Below are 21404 nucleotides of genomic sequence, written 5' to 3' on the forward strand. Positions count from 1 at the left end.
CAGAGAAAATGACTTTATCCCAGTCCTCAGCAGTCCAATCCCTGTACCTTTTGCAGAATATCAGTCTGTCCCTGATGTTTTTCCTGGAGAGAAGTGGCTTCTTTGCTGCCCTTCTTGACACCAGGCCATCCTCCAAAAGTCTTCACCTCACTGTGCGTACAGATGCACTCACACCTGCCTGCTGCCATTCCTGAGCAAGCTCTGTACTGGTGGTGCCCCGATCCCGCAGCTGAATCAACTTTAGGAGACGGTCCTGGCGCTTGCTGGACTTTCTTGGGCGCCCTGAAGCCTTCTTCACACAACAATTGAACCGCTCTCCTTGAAGTTCTTGATGATCCGATAAATGGTTGATTTAGGTGCAATCTTACTGGCAGCAATATCCTTGCCTGTGAAGCCCTTTTTGTGCAAAGCAATGATGACTGCATGTGTTTCCTTGCAGGTAACCATGGTTAACAGAGGAAGAACAATGATTCTAAGCACCACCCTCCTTTTGAAGCTTACAGTCTGTTATTCGTACTCAATCAGCATGACAGTGTGATCTCCAGCCTTGTCCTCGTCAACACTCACACCTGTGTTAACGAGAGAATCACTGACATGATGTCAGCTGGTCCTTTTGTGGCAGGGTTGAAATGCAGTGGAAATATTTGGATGGGGGGGGGGGATTCAGTTCATTTGCATGACAAAGAGGGACTTTGCAATTAATTGCAATTCATCTGATCACTCTTCATAACATTCTGGAGTATATGCAAATTGCCATCGTACAAACTGAGGCAGCGACTGTAAAAAATGTATATTTGTGTCATTCTGAAAACCTTTGGCCACGACTGTAGACTAACGGCGAATTGCTTATTGACGGACCAACAACGCAGAGAGAAAGATACACAAATAATAGAAGGATTAAAACATGAGAAATAAATACAAGATTAGTCGTGATAACTTGGCTGTATACACAGGGTACCAGTACCAAGTCAATGTGCAGGGGTAGAGGTAATAACATGGCTGTATACACAGGGTACCAGTACCAAGTCAATGTGCAGGGGTAGAGGTAATAACATGGCTATATACACAGGGTACCAGTACCAAGTCAATGTGCAGGGGTAATAACATGGCTATATACACAGGGTACCAGTACCAAGTCAATGTGCAGGGGTAGAGGTAATAACATGGCTATATACACAGGGTACCAGTACCAAGTCAATGTGCAGGGGTAGAGGTAATAACATGGCTATATACACAGGGTACCAGTACCAAGTCAATGTGCAGGGGGTAGAGGTAATAACATGGCTATATACACAGGGTACCAGTACCAAGTCAATGTGCAGGGGTAATAACATGGCTATATACACAGGGTACCACTACCAAGTCAATGTGCAGGGGTAGAGGTAATAACATGGCTGTATACACAGGGTACCACTACCAAGTCAATGTGCAGGGGTAATAACATGGCTATATACACAGGGTACCAGTACCAAGTCAATGTGCAGGGGTAGAGGTAATAACATGGCTATATACACAGGGTACCAGTACCAAGTCAATGTGCAGGGGTAATAACATGGCTATATACACAGGGTACCACTACCAAGTCAATGTGCAGGGGTAGAGGTAATAACATGGCTGTATACACAGGGTACCACTACCAAGTCAATGTGCAGGGGTAGAGGTAATAACATGGCTATATACACAGGGTACCACTACCAAGTCAATGTGCAGGGGTAGAGGTAATAACATGGCTATATACACAGGGTACCACTACCAAGTCAATGTGCAGGGGGGGTAATAACATGGCTATATACACAGGGTACCAGTACCAAGTCAATGCAGGGGTAATAACATGGCTATATACACAGGGTACCAGTACCAAGTCAATGTGCAGGGGTAATAACATGGCTATATACACAGGGTACCAGTACCAAGTCAATGTGCAGGGGGGTAATAACATGGCTATATACACAGGGTACCAGTACCAAGTCAATGTGCAGGGGTAGAGGTAATAACATGGCTATATACACAGGGTACCAGTACCAAGTCAATGTGCAGGGGTAGAGGTAATAACATGGCTGTATACACAGGGTACCAGTACCAAGTCAATGTGCAGGGGTAATAACATGGCTGTATACACAGGGTACCAGTACCAAGTCAATGTGCAGGGGTAATAACATGGCTAAATACACAGGGTACCAGTACCAAGTCAATGTGCAGGGGTAATAACATGGCTATATACACAGGGTACCAGTACCAAGTCAATGTGCAGGGGTAGAGGTAATAACATGGCTATATACACAGGGTACCAGTACCAAGTCAATGTGCAGGGGTAGAGGTAATAACATGGCTATATACACAGGGTACCAGTACCAAGTCAATGTGCAGGGGTAGAGGTAATAACATGGCTATATACACAGGGTACCAGTACCAAGTCAATGTGCAGGGGTAGAGGTAATAACATGGCTAAATACACAGGGTACCAGTACCAAGTCAATGTGCAGGGGTAGAGGTAATAACATGGCTATATACACAGGGTACCAGTACCAAGTCAATGTGCAGGGGTAGAGGTAATAACATGGCTATATACACAGGGTACCAGTACCAAGTCAATGTGCAGGGGTAGAGGTAATAACATGGCTGTATACACAGGGTACCAGTACCAAGTCAATGTGCAGGGGTAGAGGTAATAACATGGCTGTATACACAGGGTACCAGTACCAAGTCAATGTGCAGGGGTAGAGGTAATAACATGGCTATATACACAGGGTACCACTACCAAGTCAATGTGCAGGGTAGAGGTAATAACATGGCTATATACACAGGGTACCAGTACCAAGTCAATGTGCAGGGGTAGAGGTAATAACATGGCTATATACACAGGGTACCAGTACCAAGTCAATGTGCAGGGGTAGAGGTAATAACATGGCTATATACACAGGGTACCAGTACCAAGTCAATGTGCAGGGGTAGAGGTAATAACATGGCTATATACACAGGGTACCAGTACCAAGTCAATGTGCAGGGGTAGAGGTAATAACATGGCTATATACACAGGGTACCAGTACCAAGTCAATGTGCAGGGGTAGAGGTAATAACATGGCTATATACACAGGGTACCAGTACCAAGTCAATGTGCAGGGGTAGAGGTAATAACATGGCTATATACACAGGGTACCAGTACCAAGTCAATGTGCAGGGGTAGAGGTAATAACATGGCTATATACACAGGGTACCAGTACCAAGTCAATGTGCAGGGGTAGAGGTAATAACATGGCTATATACACAGGGTACCAGTACCAAGTCAATGTGCAGGGGTAGGGTAATAACATGGCTATATACACAGGGTACCAGTACCAAGTCAATGTGCAGGGGTAGAGGTAATAACATGGCTATATACACAGGGTACCAGTACCAAGTCAATGTGCAGGGGTAGAGGTAATAACATGGCTATATACACAGGGTACCAGTACCAAGTCAATGTGCAGGGGTAGAGGTAATAACATGGCTATATACACAGGGTACCACTACCAAGTCAATGTGCAGGGGTAGGGTAATAACATGGCTATATACACAGGGTACCAGTACCAAGTCAATGTGCAGGGGTAGAGGTAATAACATGGCTATATACACAGGGTACCACTACCAAGTCAATGTGCAGGGGTAATAACATGGCTATATACACAGGGTACCAGTACCAAGTCAATGTGCAGGGGTAGAGGTAATAACATGGCTATATACACAGGGTACCACTACCAAGTCAATGTGCAGGGGTAATAACATGGCTATATACACAGGGTACCAGTACCAAGTCAATGTGCAGGGGTAGAGGTAATAACATGGCTATATACACAGGGTACCAGTACCAAGTCAATGTGCAGGGGTAGAGGTAATAACATGGCTATATACACAGGGTACCAGTACCAAGTCAATGTGCAGGGGGGGTAATAACATGGCTATATACACAGGGTACCAGTACCAAGTCAATGTGCAGGGGTAGAGGTAATAACATGGCTATATACACAGGGTACCACTACCAAGTCAATGTGCAGGGGTAATAACATGGCTATATACACAGGGTACCAGTACCAAGTCAATGTGCAGGGGTAGAGGTAATAACATGGCTATATACACAGGGTACCAGTACCAAGTCAATGTGCAGGGGTAGGGTAATAACATGGCTAAATACACAGGGTACCACTACCAAGTCAATGTGCACAGAGGTAATAACATGGCTAAATACACAGGGTACCACTACCAAGTCAATGTGCAGGGGTAGAGGTAATAACATGGCTAAATACACAGGGTACCACTACCAAGTCAATGTGCAGGGGTAGAGGTAATAACATGGCTATATACACAGGGTACCAGTACCAAGTCAATGTGCAGGGGTAATAACATGGCTGTATACACAGGCTACCAGTACCAAGTCAATGTGCAGGGCTAGAGGTAATAACATGGCTATATACACAGGGTACCAGTACCAAGTCAATGTGCAGGGGTAGAGGTAATAACATGGCTATATACACAGGGTACCACTACCAAGTCAATGTGCAGGGGTAATAACATGGCTATATACACAGGGTACCACTACCAAGTCAATGTGCAGGGGTAGAGGTAATAACATGGCTAAATACACAGGGTACCACTACCAAGTCAATGTGCAGGGGTAATAACATGGCTATATACACAGGGTACCACTACCAAGTCAATGTGCAGGGGTAATAACATGGCTATATACACAGGGTACCAGTACCAAGTCAATGTGCAGGGGTAATAACATGGCTATATACACAGGGTACCAGTACCAAGTCAATGTGCAGGGGGGGTAATAACATGGCTATATACACAGGGTACCAGTACCAAGTCAATGTGCAGGGGTAGAGGTAATAACATGGCTGTATACACAGGGTACCAGTACCAAGTCAATGTGCAGGGGGGTAATAACATGGCTATATACACAGGGTACCACTACCAAGTCAATGTGCAGGGGTAGAGGTAATAACATGGCTGTATACACAGGGTACCACTACCAAGTCAATGTGCAGGGGTAGAGGTAATAACATGGCTGTATACACAGGGTACCAGTACCAAGTCAATGTGCAGGGGTAGAGGTAATAACATGGCTATATACACAGGGTACCAGTACCAAGTCAATGTGCAGGGGTAGAGGTAATAACATGGCTATATACACAGGGTACCAGTACCAAGTCAATGTGCAGGGGTAGAGGTAATAACATGGCTATATACACAGGGTACCACTACCAAGTCAATGTGCAGGGGTAGAGGTAATAACATGGCTATATACACAGGGTACCAGTACCAAGTCAATGTGCAGGGGTAGAGGTAATAACATGGCTATATACACAGGGTACCAGTACCAAGTCAATGTGCAGGGGTAGAGGTAATAACATGGCTAAATACACAGGGTACCAGTACCAAGTCAATGTGCAGGGGTAGAGGTAATAACATGGCTATATACACAGGGTACCAGTACCAAGTCAATGTGCAGGGGTAGAGGTAATAACATGGCTAAATACACAGGGTACCACTACCAAGTCAATGTGCAGGGGTAGAGGTAATAACATGGCTATATACACAGGGTACCAGTACCAAGTCAATGTGCAGGGGTAGAGGTAATAACATGGCTAAATACACAGGGTACCACTACCAAGTCAATGTGCAGGGGTAATAACATGGCTATATACACAGGGTACCACTACCAAGTCAATGTGCAGGGGTAGAGGTAATAACATGGCTATATACACAGGGTACCACTACCAAGTCAATGTGCAGGGGTAATAACATGGCTATATACACAGGGTACCACTACCAAGTCAATGTGCAGGGGTAGAGGTAATAACATGGCTGTATACACAGGGTACCAGTACCAAGTCAATGTGCAGGGGTAGAGGTAATAACATGGCTATATACACAGGGTACCAGTACCAAGTCAATGTGCAGGGGTACGAGGTAAGGGAGGTAGATATGTACATATAGGTAGGGGTACATATAGGTAGGGGTAAAGTGACTCGGCATCAGGATAGACAGTAGCAGCAGCGTACGTGATGAGTCAAAAGAGTTAGTGCAAAGTGGGTCAGTGCAGATAGTCCAGGTAGCTGTTTGGTTAACTATTTATCAGTCTTGTGGCTTGGGGGGGTAGAAGATGTTCTGTTGGTCCCAGACTTGGTGCATCGTTTCTGCTATGTGAATGCAGAGAGAATAGTCAATGACCTGGGCGGCTGGAGACTTGAACAACGTTTAGGGCCTTTCCTCTGACACCGCCTGGTATAGAGTGCTTGAATAACAGAGAGCTCTGCCCCAGGGATGTACTGGGTTGTACTCACTACCCTCTGTGGTATCTTGCGATCAAATGCCAAGCAGTTGCCATACCAAGCGGTGAGACAGCCGGTCAAGATTTTCTCAATGGTGAAGCTGCATTACATTTTGATGATCTGAGGACCCATGCCAACTATTTTTCGCCTCCTGGGGGGGAGAGGTGTTGTCGTGCCTTCTTCACGTCTGTGTTGGTGTGTGTGTGGACCATTATAATTCCTTAGTCATGTGGACTCAGAGGATCTCAAAGCTGTCGACCCTCTCCACTACAGCCATGTGGATGGGGGCGTGCTCAGCTCTCCGTTTCCTGTGGTCCACGATCAATCTCCTTTTTGTCTTTTTAAGGCGCCATCCAATAGTGAGAGTTAAGGTGTTTCTATACTTTTAGTTATTACTTATTGTTTCTAGGCTTGGGATAATACCACAGCATATGGTATAAACGCTATATTTTGAAATACAGAACGTATGATTTTGCAATACTGTTTGAAAAATAAATAGATGTATTTTTAAGTTGAGTATAATTTTAAAAAATCTAGGATGTATTTAAATTATCTTGCTCAGGGCTCCAGCTATGCATTTGGTTTGCTAAGTGGCTAGATGTGAAGATGAAGCTTCTTGGTTACAACAGAGACATTCAACCCCCTCTTGGTAATAGCATATACCCCGGCATAGTACAGAAACTGTATGCAAATCTGCAAACCACCCAACCCTAATTGAACCTCTGGCTGTTGGTTGTTTAAAGGCTGTAGTAAGTCATCTTGGTTTTAACCTCTGGCTGTTGGTTGTTTAAAGGCTGTACTAAGTCATCTTGGTTGGAACCTCTGGCTGTTGGTTGTTTAAAGGCTGTAGTAAGTCATCTTGGTTGGAACCTCTGGCTGTTGGTTGTTTAAAGGCTGTAGTAAGTAATCTTGGTTGGAACCTCTGACTGTTGGTTGTTTAAAGGCTGTAGTAAGTCATCTTGGTTGGAACCTCTGGCTGTTGGTTGTTTAAAGGCTGTAGTAAGTCATCTTGGTTGGAACCTCTGGCTGTTGGTTGTTTAAAGGCTGTAGTAAGTCATCTTGGTTGGAACCTCTAGCTGTTGGTTGTTTAAAGGCTGTAGTAAGTCATCTTGGTTGGAACCTCTGGTTGTTGGTTGTTTAAAGGCTGTAGTAAGTCATCTTGGTTGGAACCTCTGGTTGTTGATTGTGTTTAGAGCTGTGTTGTGAATACAGTATCTGCTGTAGGGCCATATAAATCTATATTTTTTTGTGGCCTGATTCCATTTTCTCCATTTTTGGGGGCAACATTTTTGTATGTGTTCCATTCAGAGGATGAATGGGCAAGACAAAAGATGCCTTTGAATGTGGTATGTTAGTAGGTGCCAGGTGCACTGGTTTGTGTCAAGAACTGCAACGTCGCTGGGTTTTTCACGCTCAACGGTTTCCTGTGTGTATCAAGAACGGTCCACCACCCAAAAGACATCCAGCCAACTGGACAACTGTGGGAAGCATTGGGCGGCAGGGTAGCCTAGTGGTTCGAGCGTTGGACTAGTAACCGAAAGGTTGCAAGTTCGAATCCCCGAGCTGACAAGGTACAAATCTGTCGTTCTGCCCCTGAACAGGCAGTTTAACCCACTGTTCCTAGGCCGTCATTGTAAATAAGAATTTGTTCTTAACTGACTTGCCTAGTAAAATTAAAAAATTAAAAATTAAATTGGAGTCAACATGGGCCAGCATCACTTTGACACCTTGTCGTCCATGCCCACACATTGTGGCTGTTCTGAGGACGAAGGAGGGTGCAACTCAATATTAGGCAGGTGTTCCTAATGTTTTGTACACTCTGTGTATATATTTTTTTTATATATATTTTTTTTAACCTTTATTTAACTAGGCAAGTCAGTTAAGAACAAATTCTTATTTTCAATGACGGCCTAGGAACAGTGGGTTAACTGCCTGTTCAGGGGCAGAATGACAGATTTGTACCTTGTCAGCTCGGGGATTTGAACTTGCAACCTTCTGGTTACTAGTCCAACGCTCTAACCACTAGGCTACCCTGCATTCGGAAAGTATTCAAACCCCTTGACTTTTTACACATTTTGTTACGTTACGGCCTTATTCTAAAATTAATTGATTCAATATTTATTTAATCTACATGCACTACTCCTTAATGACAAAGCAATAGCAGGTTTTTAAAAATGTTTACAAATGTATTCACCTTTTACCTAAGTATTCAGACTCTTTGTAAATGAGATTTGGATTTGAGCTCAAGTGCATCCTGTTTCCACTGATCATCCTTGATGTTTCTACAACTTCATTGGATTCAATCCGTGGTCAATTCAATTGATTGGACATGATTTGGAAAAGGCACACACCTGTCTATATAAGGTCCCACAGTTGACAGTGCATGTCAGAGCAAAAACCAAGTCATGAGGTCGAAGGAATTGTCCATATAGCTCCAAAACAGGATTGTGTCGAGGTACCTTTCCCCAGATCTGTGCCAAAAAATGTCTGCAGCATTGAAGGTCCACAAGAACACCGTGGCCTCAATCATTCTTAAATGGAAGAAGTTTGGAACCACCAAGACTCTTCCTAGAGGTAGCCGCCCGGCCAAACAGATGTATCGGGGTATAAGGGCCTTGGTCAGGGAGGTGACCAGGAACCCGATGGTCGCTCTGAAAGAGCTTCAGAGTACCTCTGTGGAGATGGGAGAAACTTCCAGAAGTACAACCATCTTTGCAGAAATCCACCAATCAGGCCTTTATGGTAGAGTGGCCAGACGGAAGCCACTCCTCAATAAAAGGCACATGACAGCCTGCTTGGAGTTTGCCAGAAGGCACCTAAAGACTCTTAGACCATGAGAAACAAGCTGCTCTGGCCTGATGAAACCAAGATTGAACTCTCTGGCCTGAATGTCTAGCATCACATCTGGAGGAAACCTGGCACCATTCATACGGTGAAGCATGGTGGTGGCAGCATCACATCTGGAGGAAACCTGGCACCATTCATACGGTGAAGCATGGTGGTGGCAGCATCACGTCTGGAGGAAACCTGGCACCATTCATACAGTGAAGCATGGTGGTGGCAGCATCACATCTGGAGGAAACCTGGCACCATTCATATGGTGAAGCATGGTGGTGGCAGCATCATGTTGTGGGGATGTTTTTCAGATGCAGGGACTGAGAGACTAGTCAGGATTGAGGGAAAGATGAACAGAACAAAGTACAGAGATGTCCTTGATGAAAACCTGCTCAGGACCTCAGACTGGGATGAGGGTTCACCTTCCAAAAAGACAAAGACCCTAAGCACTCAGCCAAGACAATGCAAGTGTGGCCCTTCCAACAGGACAAAGACCCTAAGCACTCAGCCAAGACAATGCAAGTGTGGCTTCGGGACAAGTTTCTGAATGCTCTTAAGTTGCCCAGCCAGAGCCCAGACTTGAACCCGATCGAACACCTCTGGAGACACCTACAAATAGCTGTACAGCGACGCTCCCCATCAAACCAGACCGATTGAGAGGATCTGCAGAGAAGAATGGGAGAAACTCCCCAAATACAGGTGTGCCAAGCTTGTAGGGTCATACCCAAGAAGACTCAAGGCTGTAATCGCTGCCAAAGGTGCTGCAACAAAGTACTGAGTAAAGGGTCTGAATATTTATGTAAACGTCTAAACCTGTTTTCGCTTTGTGATTATGGAGTATTCTGTGTAGATTGAAGATGAAAATGTTTTTATTTAATCCATTTTAGAATAAGGCTGTAATGTAACGAAATGTGTAAAAAGTCAAGGGGACTGAATACTTTTCGAAGGCACTGTATATTTTAAGAGCATCTTTGAGAACTAACAATCACAACAACAAACCACATATACTCAGACAGCATAAGCCATGGGAAAATGTGTAGAATTACAGGAAATTCACTTTATAAGAGAAACATGTTGCTACTGTGGCCAAGAGGAGGGCTGAACATCTTTGGCAGTGTGGACTTCAGAACATAATTTAAAGCCTGGCTAGCCTACTTCTTGTATCGAGCATATGACTTATTTATCAGGAGACTAGCATGGCACATGGTTGTTTTGTCTTGCTGTGAGGCCAAGTACCCCACTGAGCTGCTAGTGTTGTTGCAGTGGGTTGTGTTGTCGTTATTCCCCCAGTGAGCTGCTAGTGTTGTTGTAGTGGGTTGTGTTGTCGTTATTCCCCCAGTGAGCTGCTAGGTGTTGTTGCAGTGGGTTGTGTTGTCATTATTCCTCCAGTGAGCTGCTAGTGTTGTTGCAGTGGGTTGTGTTGTCATTATTCCCCACTGAGCTGCTAGTGTTGTTGCAGTGGGTTGTGTTGTCATTATTCCCCAGTGAGCTGCTAGTGTTGTTGCAGTGGGTTGTGTTGTCATTATTCCCCAGTGAGCTGCTAGTGTTGTTGCAGTGGGTTGTGTTGTCATTATTCCCCAGTGAGCTGAGCTGCAGTGAGTGTTGTTGCAGTGGGTTGTGTTGTCATTATTCCCCCAGTGAGCTGCTAGTGTTGTTGCAGTGGGTTGTGTTGTCATTATTCCCCAGTGAGCTGCTAGTGTTGTTGCAGTGGGTTGTGTTGTCATTATTCCCCAGTGAGCTGCTAGTGTTGTTGTAGTGGGTTGTGTTGTCATTATTCCCCAGTGAGCTGCTAGTGTTGTTGCAGTGGGTTGTGTTGTCATTATTCCCCCAGTGAGCTGCTAGTGTTGTTGCAGTTAGTTGTGTTGTCATTATTCCCCAGTGAGCTGCTAGTGTTGTTGTAGTGGGTTGTGTTGTCATTATTCCCCAGTGAGCTGCTAGTGTTGTTGTAGTGGGTTGTGTTGTCATTATTCCCCAGTGAGCTGCTAGTGTTGTTTTGTGTTGTCATTATTCCCCCAGTGAGCTGCTAGTGTTGTTGCAGTGGGTTGTTTTGTCCTTATTCCCCAGTGAGCTGCTAGTGTTGCAGTGGGTGCTACAGTACAGGATGACTTTATAATATAATTGAAAAACCCACTGCTACGTCAGACTGGTCATCATTGATATTGATCATGTTTTTGTTTTGTGACGTAGACCCGTGTTATAGTGTGTCTTCAGTTCAGGTTTATTTATCATTATTACATATGCCGACATAGAAGTGTGTTACACACTCATTACCTTTTTGTTGTTGTTGTCTCTCTCTCAGCCGACATAATCTCAACGGTTGAGTTTAACTATTCTGGAGAACTCCTAGCGACGGGAGACAAGGGAGGTCGTGTCGTCATTTTCCAACGGGAACAAGAGGTCAGTTAACTATCAAACAGACATAAACCAATAGAAGGGAAAAAAACAACGTTTAAGACTAAAACGCACCTTTAAAACAACATTAGTCGGATTCACCTTTTAATGTAGCATAATGTACAAAATCGTATTATTATTTTTTTTTTAAGTGCATTATTGTGGTGGTTGTGAAATATAGTCGTACTAATAATGAGCTGGTTTATTTCTTTCAGAGTAAAAACCGTCCTCATTCCAGAGGAGAATACAATGTGTACAGCACTTTCCAGAGCCATGAACCCGAGTTCGACTATTTGAAAAGCTTAGAAATCGAGGAGAAAATCAACAAAATAAGATGGTTACCTCAACAAAACGCTGCACACTCTCTGCTCTCAACAAACGGTAAGTCACGGAGCTCTCGTTCATATTTCTGATTCCGTTCGGTCAAGGTGATGACTCTTCAGCACCACAGACGTTCCAAGGAACTGCACTGAATATTGAACTGTAAAAGGTCGCTTATTAACCTCTGTCGTGGAAATGTCCTGTATTACCAAATCCATGAGAGAGCAAACCACCACACAAGTCAGAGTTATATCATAAAGTCCATCTTTTAATTATATGAGCTTCACCATAAGCCCTGTGACTCTCAGATCAATTCAGTGTCTATAAATGAATTCTCTGAGAGTGCTTACAAAACAATGCTTAGTATCATTTATAGTCAAGACACACCCCTCTCAACTCACATGACGAATAACAGATATTAGGAACATTACAAAGGAAGACTTTTACTGGAGAGAGTAAATAGCCAGAAGGCATTAGCTATAAATTATTGTTCAGTTTACTCTCTTAGACGAGGTTCTACTTCTTGTTCTTGGTACAACATAGTACCAAAACATTACCTCATCCAATGGCATATATCAATTGTCAATCCTCGATACTCCCATCTTAAATACACCCCCTCCTGGACAAGCTCACCGTGACAGTGAGCCTCTTAGGTTATATACTAGATCAAGATAAGGGCAACCTCAGAGGGGACATGTAATAGTGAACCTCTTAGGTCATACACTAGATCAAGATAAGGGCAACCTCAGAGGGGACATGTAATAGTGAACCTCTTAGGTCATACACTAGATCAAGATAAGGGCAACCTCAGAGAGTTCCAGACACATTCCCATAAGAAGACAAGCCTGACCTCTCCACTCTCTGGGGTCCAAGTAACTTTTCCCCCCACATAAGCATTATTATGTAAATTAAACATCTTATTTAACTAACTCATTCTGATTCTGCTACCACACTCCTTCCTCTGAAGTGTTTTTACAGACGAAAGGCCAAGGTGACTGTAAACCTGTGCTGTAACACTGACATGGCCTTTTTCATAACCCAGACAAAACCATCAAGCTGTGGAAAATCAGCCAACGAGACAAACGAGCAGAAGGCTACAACTTGAAAGACGAGGATGGAAGACTGAGAGATCCTTTTAGAATCACGTCGTTACGGGTATGTCTCCTCTCGTTCATCACCGTTTACCTGATATAGTTTTGAATGATCCCGTTCAGGAAAATATTATTGAAATTTTACCCCCTTTTCTCCCCAATTTCGTGGTATCCAATTGTTAGTAGTTACTATCTTGTCTCATCGCTACAACTCCCGTACGGGCTCAGGAGAGACAAAGGTCGAAAGCCATGCGTCCTCCGATACACAACCCAACCAAGCCTCACTGCTTCTTAACACAGTGCGCATCCAACCCGGAAGCCAGCCGCACCAAAGTGTCGGAGGAAACACCGTGCCCCTAGCGACCTAGTCAGCGTGCACTGCGCCCGGCCCGCCACAGGACTCACTAGTGCGCGATGAGACAAGGATATCCCTACCGGCCAAACCCTCCCTAACCCGGACAACGCTGGGACAATTGTGCGTCGCCCCATGGAGCCTGGGCTCGAACCCAGAGTCTCTGGTGGCACAGTGCCTTAGACCACTGCACCACCCGGGGAGGCCCTCCGTTCAGGGAAATAAAATATAAACACAAAGAAAAACGTAAAGTATTTGGAGTGAAAATGTGATGGAGAAAATACACGGCACCGCGTGACGGTCTGATATGAACCTGCCGTTCGTTCTCCGTCCGTTTAGACGCAGTGTGTTTTAGTAACCGCTCGCCGTGAGCCGTTCTGACTGCTGACATTTTCACAAGTTTGAATCAGTTCGCACTCGGTTTGCAAATGACATCAAATCAAATTTATTTATATAGCCCTTCGTAGATCAGCTGATATCTCAAAGTGCTGTACAGAAACCCAGCCTAAAACCCCAAACAGCAAGCAATGCAGGTGTAGAAGCACGGTGGCTAGGAAAAACTCCCTAGAAAGGCCAAAATCTAGGAAGAAACCTAGAGAGGAACCAGGCTATGAGGGTTGGCCAGTCCTCTTCTGGCTGTGCCGGGTGGAGATTATAACAGAACATGGCCAAGATATTCAAATGTTCATAAATGACCAGCATGGTCGTATAATAATAAGGCAGAACAGTTGAAACTGGAGCAGCAGCATGACCAGGTGGACTGGGGACAGCAAGGAGTCATCATGTCAGGTAGTCCTGAGGCATGGTCCTAGGGCTCATGTCCTCCGAGAGAGAGAAAGAAAGAGAGAATTAGAGAGAGCACACTTAATTCACACAGGACACCGAATAGGACAGGAGAAGTACTCCAGATATAACAAACTGAGAGGCTGAGACAGGAGGAGGCTGAGACATCCGGCACTCTGTTCAGAGGTGCCAAGTCCTCTTGGACGGCAAACGCTACCAGTTTGTCCGTGCCTTTTTAAACTGTGATTATGTCATCCCTTCTGATCCATCTCTCCTGATATGTGATTGATTACCTGATATGTGATTGATTACCTGAGATGTGATTGCTTTCCTTCAGAAAGCTCCCCCCCCCTCTGTGACTCCTTCCACAGCCCCCCTGCCACAGCCCCCCCTCCGTGACTCCTTCCACACCCACCCTCCGTGACTCCTTCGACAGCCCCCTCCGTGACTCCTTCCACACCCCCTCCGTGACTCCTTCCACACCCCCTCCGTGACTCCTTCCACACCCCCTCCGTGACTCCTTCCCACCCCCCTCCGTGACTCCTTCCACAGCCCCCTCTGTGACTCCTTCCACCCCCCTCCGTGACTCCTTCCACAGCCCCCTCCGTGACTCCTTCCACCACCCCGCCTTGCCACAGCCCTCCTCCGTGACTCCTTCCACCACCCCGCCTTGCCACAGCCCTCCTCCGTGACTCCTTCCACCACCCCGCCTTGCCACAGCCCTCCTCTGTGACTCCTTCCACCACCCCGCCTTGCCACAGCCCTCCTCCGTGACTCCTTCCACCACCCCGCCTTGCCACAGCCCGGACCCAAAACGGACCGAACTGTAATCCATTTATGATCTCTTAGTTTAATTCATCTTTTAAATACATATTTGAATCATTCTCCTCTGCTTCTAAATTGTTGACGCCCCAAAAATATGGAAGATTAAATCATATTTCTGCCCACTTTGAAGAGGCTGGAACTGTCCACATGTACATTTCCTCTGCCGACAAGACTAGTAACAAACACGCCCCAAAAATATCTAACATTAAATCATATTTCTGCCCACTTTGAAGAGGCTAGAGCTGTCCACATTTACATTTCCTCTGCCAACAAGACTAGTAACGAACAGCAAATCAGACAACGCCATGGTAACACGGGAAACTGCTGAGCGTGAAAAACCCAGCAGCGTTGCAGTTCCAGACCCAGACCGGTGCGCCTGGCGCCTACGGCCATAGCTCGGTCAGAGGCACTTAAATATTTTGTCTTCACCCTCTGAATGGCACACATACACACACACACTCTTTTTTTCACCTTTATTTAACCAGGTAGGCAAGTTGAGAACAAGTTCTCATTTACAATTGGCCAAGATAAAGCAAATCAGTTTGACGCATACAACAACACAGTTACACATGGAGTAAAACAAACATACAGTCAATAATACAGTAGAAACAAGTCTATATACGATGTGAGCAAATGAGGTGAGATAAGGGAGGTAAAGGCAAAAAAAGGCCATGGTGGCAAAGTAAATACAATATAGCAAGTAAAACACTGAAATGGTAGATTTGACAGATGAGTGTGCAAAGTAGAAATACTGGGGTGCAAAGGAGCAAAATAAATAACTAAATGCAGTAGGGGAAGTGGTAGTTGTTTGGGCTATTTATAGATGGGCTATGTACAGGTGCAGTGATCACAATCAATGTCTCAATGGTCTCAAGGCTTAAAAATCCTTCTTTAACCCGTCCCCTCCTCTTCATCTACACTGATTTAAAGTAGATTTAACAAGTGACATCAATAAGGAATCGTCGCTTTCACCTGGTCAGTAAATGTCATGGAAAGAGCAGGTGTTCCTAATGTTTTGTCCGCTCAGTGTCCATCTGCTACAGAGGGAAAGGAGAGAGCATGAGAAAATTTGATATAAAAGTTCTGAAAACATGTTTATTATTATTTATTTATTTTATTATATTTATTATTAATATATTATATTATATATTATTATATATTTATGTATTATATAATTTTTTTCTATTTCAAAATGGAAGATGGAGAACAAGCTATAGGATGAAAATCCAGTATTTTTGGCACATGAACAACCAGCTAGCACCCGCTAACGTTAACCAGCAAAAAAACTATAAAAAGTATATATACAACAAAGGGAATAGAACAAAGTATTGAGATAAAATTTTGTAGGTGACCAAATACTTATTTTCCACCATAATTTGCAAATAAATTCATTAAAAAATCCTACAATGTGATTTTCAGATTTTTTTTTCTTCTCATTTGTCCTGTCATAGTTGAAGTGTACCTATGATGAAAATTACAGGCCTCTCTCATCTTTTTAAGTGGGAGAACTTGCACAATTGGTGGCTGACTAAATACTTTTTTGCCCCACTGTATATATTTTGAGTCAAGTATCAATATAATATTGCGATATGTAACTAAACCCCCCTACTTCACTACTACACGTATTTGTCATCTTCAGAAAAGGAGCGAACTGCAGGGTTTTTAAAGGTGGTATATCTTCATAATGAAAGGCTTCTTTGTTGTAGGTGCCTGTGCTGCTGCCTATGGACCGGATGGTGGAGGCCAGTCCAAGGAGGATATTCGCTAACGCACACACATATCACATCAATTCCATCTCTGTAAACAGTGATCACGAAACGTACCTTTCAGCTGATGATCTCAGGGTTAACCTCTGGCATTTAGAAATCACAGATAGAAGTTTTAGTATCCTTTTTTAAACACAAAACATACGCAACATGTATTTCATTTAAATGGGAAGATTTGTGTGTGTGTGTGTGTGTGTGTGGTGTGTCTACCTGTTTGTGGTGTGTCTACCTGTTTGTTTGTGTCTATGTGTGTGTGTCTACCTGTTTGTGTGTGTGTACCTGTGTGTGTGTGTGTGTGTCTCCCTGTTTTTCTGTCTACCTGTGAGTGTGTCTACCTGTGTGTGTGTGTGACTACCTGTGTCTACCTGTGAGTGTGTGACTACCTGTGAGTGTGTGTCTACCTGTCTCCACCTGTGTGAGTGTGTGTCTACCTGTGTGAGTGTGTCTACCTGTGTGAGTGTGTGTCTACCTGTCTCCACCTGTGTGAGTGTGTGTCTACCTGTGTGAGTGTGTGTCTACCTGTGTGTGTGTGTGACTACCCTACCTGTGTGTCTACCTGTGTGAGTGTGTGTCTACCTGTGTGAGTGTGTGTCTACCTGTGTCTACCTGTGTGAGTGTGTGTCTACCTGTGAGTGTGTGTCTACGTGTCAGTGTGTCTACCTGTGAGTGTGTCTACCTGTCTCCACCTGTGTGATTGTGTGTCTACCTGTGTGAGTGTGTGTCTACGTGTCAGTGTGTCTACCTGTGAGTGTGTGAGACTACCTGTGTCTACCTGTGAGTGTGTCTACCTGTCTCCACCTGTGTGATTGTGTGTCTACCTGTGTGAGTGTGTGTCTACCTGTGTGAGTGTGTGTCTACCTGTGTCTACCTGTGAGTGTGTGTCTACCTGTGTCCGTGTGTCTACCTGTGAGTGTGTGTGACTACCTGTGTCTACCTGTGAGTGTGTCTACCTGTCTCCACCTGTGTGATTGTGTGTCTACCTGTGTGAGTGTGTGTCTACCTGTGTGAGTGTGTGTCTACCTGTGTCTACCTGTGTGAGTGTGTCTACCTGTGTCTACCTGTGTCTACCTGTGTGAGTGTGTCTACCTGTGTCTACCTGTGTGAGTGTGTCTACCTGTGTCTACCTGTGTCTACCTGTGTGTGTGTCTACCTGTGTGAGTGTGTCTACCTGTGTCTACCTGTGTCTACCTGTGTGTGTGTCTACCTGTGTGAGTGTGTCTACCTGTGTACCTGTGTCTACCTGTGTGAGTGTGTGTGTCTACCTGTGTGAGTGTGTACCTGTGTCTACCTGTGTCTACCTGTGTGAGTGTGTCTACCTGTGTCTACCTGTGTGAGTGTGTGTGTGTCTACCTGTGTGAGTGTGTGTCTACCTGTCTCCACCTGTGTGATTGTGTGTCTACCTGTGTGAGTGTGTGTCTACCTGTGTGAGTGTGTGTCTACCTGTGTCTACCTGTGTGAGTGTGTCTACCTGTGTCTACCTGTGTGAGTGTGTGTCTACCTGTGTCCAGTGTGTCTACCTGTGTGAGTGTGTGTCTACCTGTGTGAGTGTGTGTCTACCTGTGTCTACCTGTGTGAGTGTGTCTACCTGTGTCTACCTGTGTGAGTGTGTGTCTACCTGTCTACCTGTGTGATTGTGTGTCTACCTGTGTGAGTGTGTGTCTACCTGTGTGAGTGTGTGTCTACCTGTGTCTACCTGTGTGAGTGTACCTGTGTCTACCTGTGTCTACCTGTGTGAGTGTGTGTCTACCTGTCTCCACCTGTATTGTGTGTCTACCTGTGTGAGTGTGTGTCTACCTGTGTGAGTGTGTGTCTACCTGTGTCTACCTGTGTGAGTGTGTCTACCTGTATCTACCTGTGTCTACCTGTGTGAGTGTGTGTCTACCTGTCTCCACCTGTGTGATTGTGTGTCTACCTGTGTGAGTGTGTGTCTACCTGTGTGAGTGTGTGTCTACCTGTGTGAGTGTGTGTCTACCTGTGTCTACCTGTGTGTGAGTACCTGTGTCTACCTGTGAGTGTGTGTCTACCTGTGTGACCTGTGTGTCTACCTGTGTGAGTGTGTCTACCTGTGTGAGTGTGTGTCTACCTGTGTGAGTGTGTGTCTACCTGTGTCTACCTGTGTGAGTGTGTCTACCTGTGTGAGTGTGTGTCTACCTGTGTGAGTGTGTGTCTACCTGTCTACCTGTGTGATTGTGTGTCTACCTGTGTGAGTGTGTGTCTACCTGTGTGAGTGTGTCTACCTGTGTCTACCTGTGTGAGTGTGTCTACCTGTATCTACCTGTGTCTACCTGTGTGAGTGTGTGTCTACCTGTCTCCACCTGTGTGATTGTGTGTCTACCTGTGTGAGTGTGTGTCTACCTGTGTGAGTGTGTGTCTACCTGTGTGAGTGTGTGTCTACCTGTATCTACCTGTGTCTACCTGTGTGAGTGTGTGTCTACCTGTCTCCACCTGTGTGATTGTGTGTCTACCTGTGTGAGTGTGTGTCTACCTGTGTGAGTGTGTGTCTACCTGTGTGAGTGTGTGTCTACCTGTGTCTACCTGTGAGTGTGTGTCTACCTGTGAGTGTGAGGTCTACCTGTGTGAGTGTGTGTCTACCTGTGTCTACCTGTGTGTGTCTACCTGTGTGACCTGTGTGTGTGTCTACCTGTGAGTGTGTGTCTACCTGTGTCTACCTGTGTGAGTGTGTCTACCTGTGTGTGTGTGTCTACCTGTGTGAGTGTGTCTACCTGTCTCCACCTGTGTGATTGTGTGTCTACCTGTGTGAGTGTGTGTCTACCTGTGTGAGTGTGTGTCTACCTGTGTCTACCTGTGTGTGTGTCTACCTGTATCTACCTGTGTCTACCTGTGTGAGTGTGTGTCTACCTGTCTCCACCTGTGTGATTGTGTGTCTACCTGTGTGAGTGTGTGTCTACCTGTGTGAGTGTGTGTCTACCTGTGTGAGTGTGTGTCTACCTGTGTCTACCTGTGTGAGTGTGTCTACCTGTGTCTACCTGTGAGTGTGTGTCTACCTGTGTCTACCTGTGTCTACGTGTGTCTACCTGTGTGAGTGTGTCTACCTGTGTCTACCTGTGAGTGTGTGTCTACCTGTGTCTACCTGTGTGTGTGTCTACCTGTGTCTACCTGTGTGAGTGTGTGTGTGTCTACCTGTGTGAGTGTGTGTCTACCTGTGTGAGTGTGTGTGTCTCCACCTGTGTGATTGTGTGTCTACCTGTGTGAGTGTGTGTCTACCTGTGTGAGTGTGTGTCTACCTGTGTCTACCTGTGTGAGTGTGTCTACCTGTGTGAGTGTGTGTCTACCTGTGTGAGTGTGTGTCTACCTGTGTGAGTGTGTGTCTACCTGTGTGAGTGTGTGTCTACCTGTGTGAGTGTGTGTCTACCTGTGTCTACCTGTGTGAGTGTGTGTGTCTACCTGTGTGAGTGTGTGTCTACCTGTGTCTACCTGTGAGTGTGTGTCTACCTGTGTCTACCTGTGTGTGTGTGTCTACCTGTGAGTGTGTGTCTACCTGTGTGAGTGTGTCTACCTGTGTCTACCTGTGTGAGTGTGTCTACCTGTGTGAGTGTGTCTACCTGTGTCTACCTGTGTGAGTGTGTCTACCTGTGTCTACCTGTGTGAGTGTGTCTACCTGTGTCTACCTGTGTGAGTGTGTCTACCTGTGTCTACCTGTGTCTACCTGTGAGTGTGTGTCTACCTGTCTCCACCTGTGTGATTGTGTGTCTACCTGTGTGAGTGTGTGTCTACCTGTGTGAGTGTGTGTCTACCTGTGTCTACCTGTGTGAGTGTGTCTACCTGTGTCTACCTGTGTCTACCTGTGTGAGTGTGTGTCTACCTGTGTGAGTGTGTGTCTACCTGTGTCTACCTGTGTGAGTGTGTCTACCTGTGTCTACCTGTGAGTGTGTGTCTACCTGTGTCTACCTGTGTCTACCTGTGTCTACCTGTGTGAGTGTGTCTACCTGTGTCTACCTGTGAGTGGGTGTCTACCTGTGTCTACCTGTGTGAGTGTGTCTACCTGTGTCTACCTGTGTGAGTGTGTGTCTACCTGTGTCTACCTGTGTGAGTGTGTGTCTACCTGTGTCTACCTGTGTGAGTGTGTGTCTACCTGTGTGAGTGTGTGTCTACCTGTGTGAGTGTGTGTCTACCTGTGTCTACCTGTGTGAGTGTGTCTACCTGTGTCTACCTGTGTCTACCTGTGTGAGTGTGTCTACCTGTGTCTACCTGTGTGAGTGTGTCTACCTGTGTCTACCTGTGTGAGTGTGTGTTTACTTGTGTCTACCTGTGAGTGTGTGTCTACCTGTGTGAGTGTGTGTCTACCTGTGTGAGTGTGTGTCTACCTGTGTGAGTGTGTGTCTACCTGTGTGAGTGTGTGTCTACCTGTGTGAGTGTGTGTCTACCTGTGTGAGTGTGTGTCTACCTGTGTGAGTGTGTGTCTACCTGTGTCTACCTGTGTGAGTGTGTGTCTACCTGTGTGAGTGTGTGTCTACCTGTGTGAGTGTGTGTCTACCTGTGTCTACCTGTGTGAGTGTGTGTCTACCTGTGTGTGTGTGTCTACCTGTGTGAGTGTGTGTCTACCTGTGTGAGTGTGTGTCTACCTGTGTGAGTGTGTGTCTACCTGTGTGAGTGTGTGTCTACCTGTGAGTGTGTGTCTACCTGTGTGAGTGTGTCTACCTGTGTGAGTGTGTCTACCTGTGTGAGTGTGTCTACCTGTGTGAGTGTGTCTACCTGTGTGAGTGTG

At 45.5% G+C, this 21404-nt stretch overlaps 1 protein-coding gene across 2 annotated transcripts in view; it reads left to right on the plus strand.

Moving 5' to 3' along the window:
* The window catches only part of LOC112236300 (serine/threonine-protein phosphatase 2A 55 kDa regulatory subunit B delta isoform), a 37524-nt gene that overhangs the window by 5960 nt on the left and 10160 nt on the right, over positions 1 to 21404 (plus strand). For both annotated transcript variants that reach the window (XM_042314454.1, XM_042314455.1), the window contains exons 3-6: positions 11449 to 11546; positions 11756 to 11921; positions 12904 to 13016; positions 16619 to 16796. In XM_042314454.1, the coding sequence (XP_042170388.1) occupies positions 11449 to 11546; positions 11756 to 11921; positions 12904 to 13016; positions 16619 to 16796 (555 nt within the window). The remainder of the gene's footprint in view (positions 1 to 11448; positions 11547 to 11755; positions 11922 to 12903; positions 13017 to 16618; positions 16797 to 21404) is intronic.

Source organism: Oncorhynchus tshawytscha, unplaced genomic scaffold (genome assembly GCF_018296145.1).
Source record: "Oncorhynchus tshawytscha isolate Ot180627B unplaced genomic scaffold, Otsh_v2.0 Un_scaffold_4328_pilon_pilon, whole genome shotgun sequence".
Taxonomy (NCBI): Eukaryota; Metazoa; Chordata; class Actinopteri; order Salmoniformes; family Salmonidae; genus Oncorhynchus; species Oncorhynchus tshawytscha.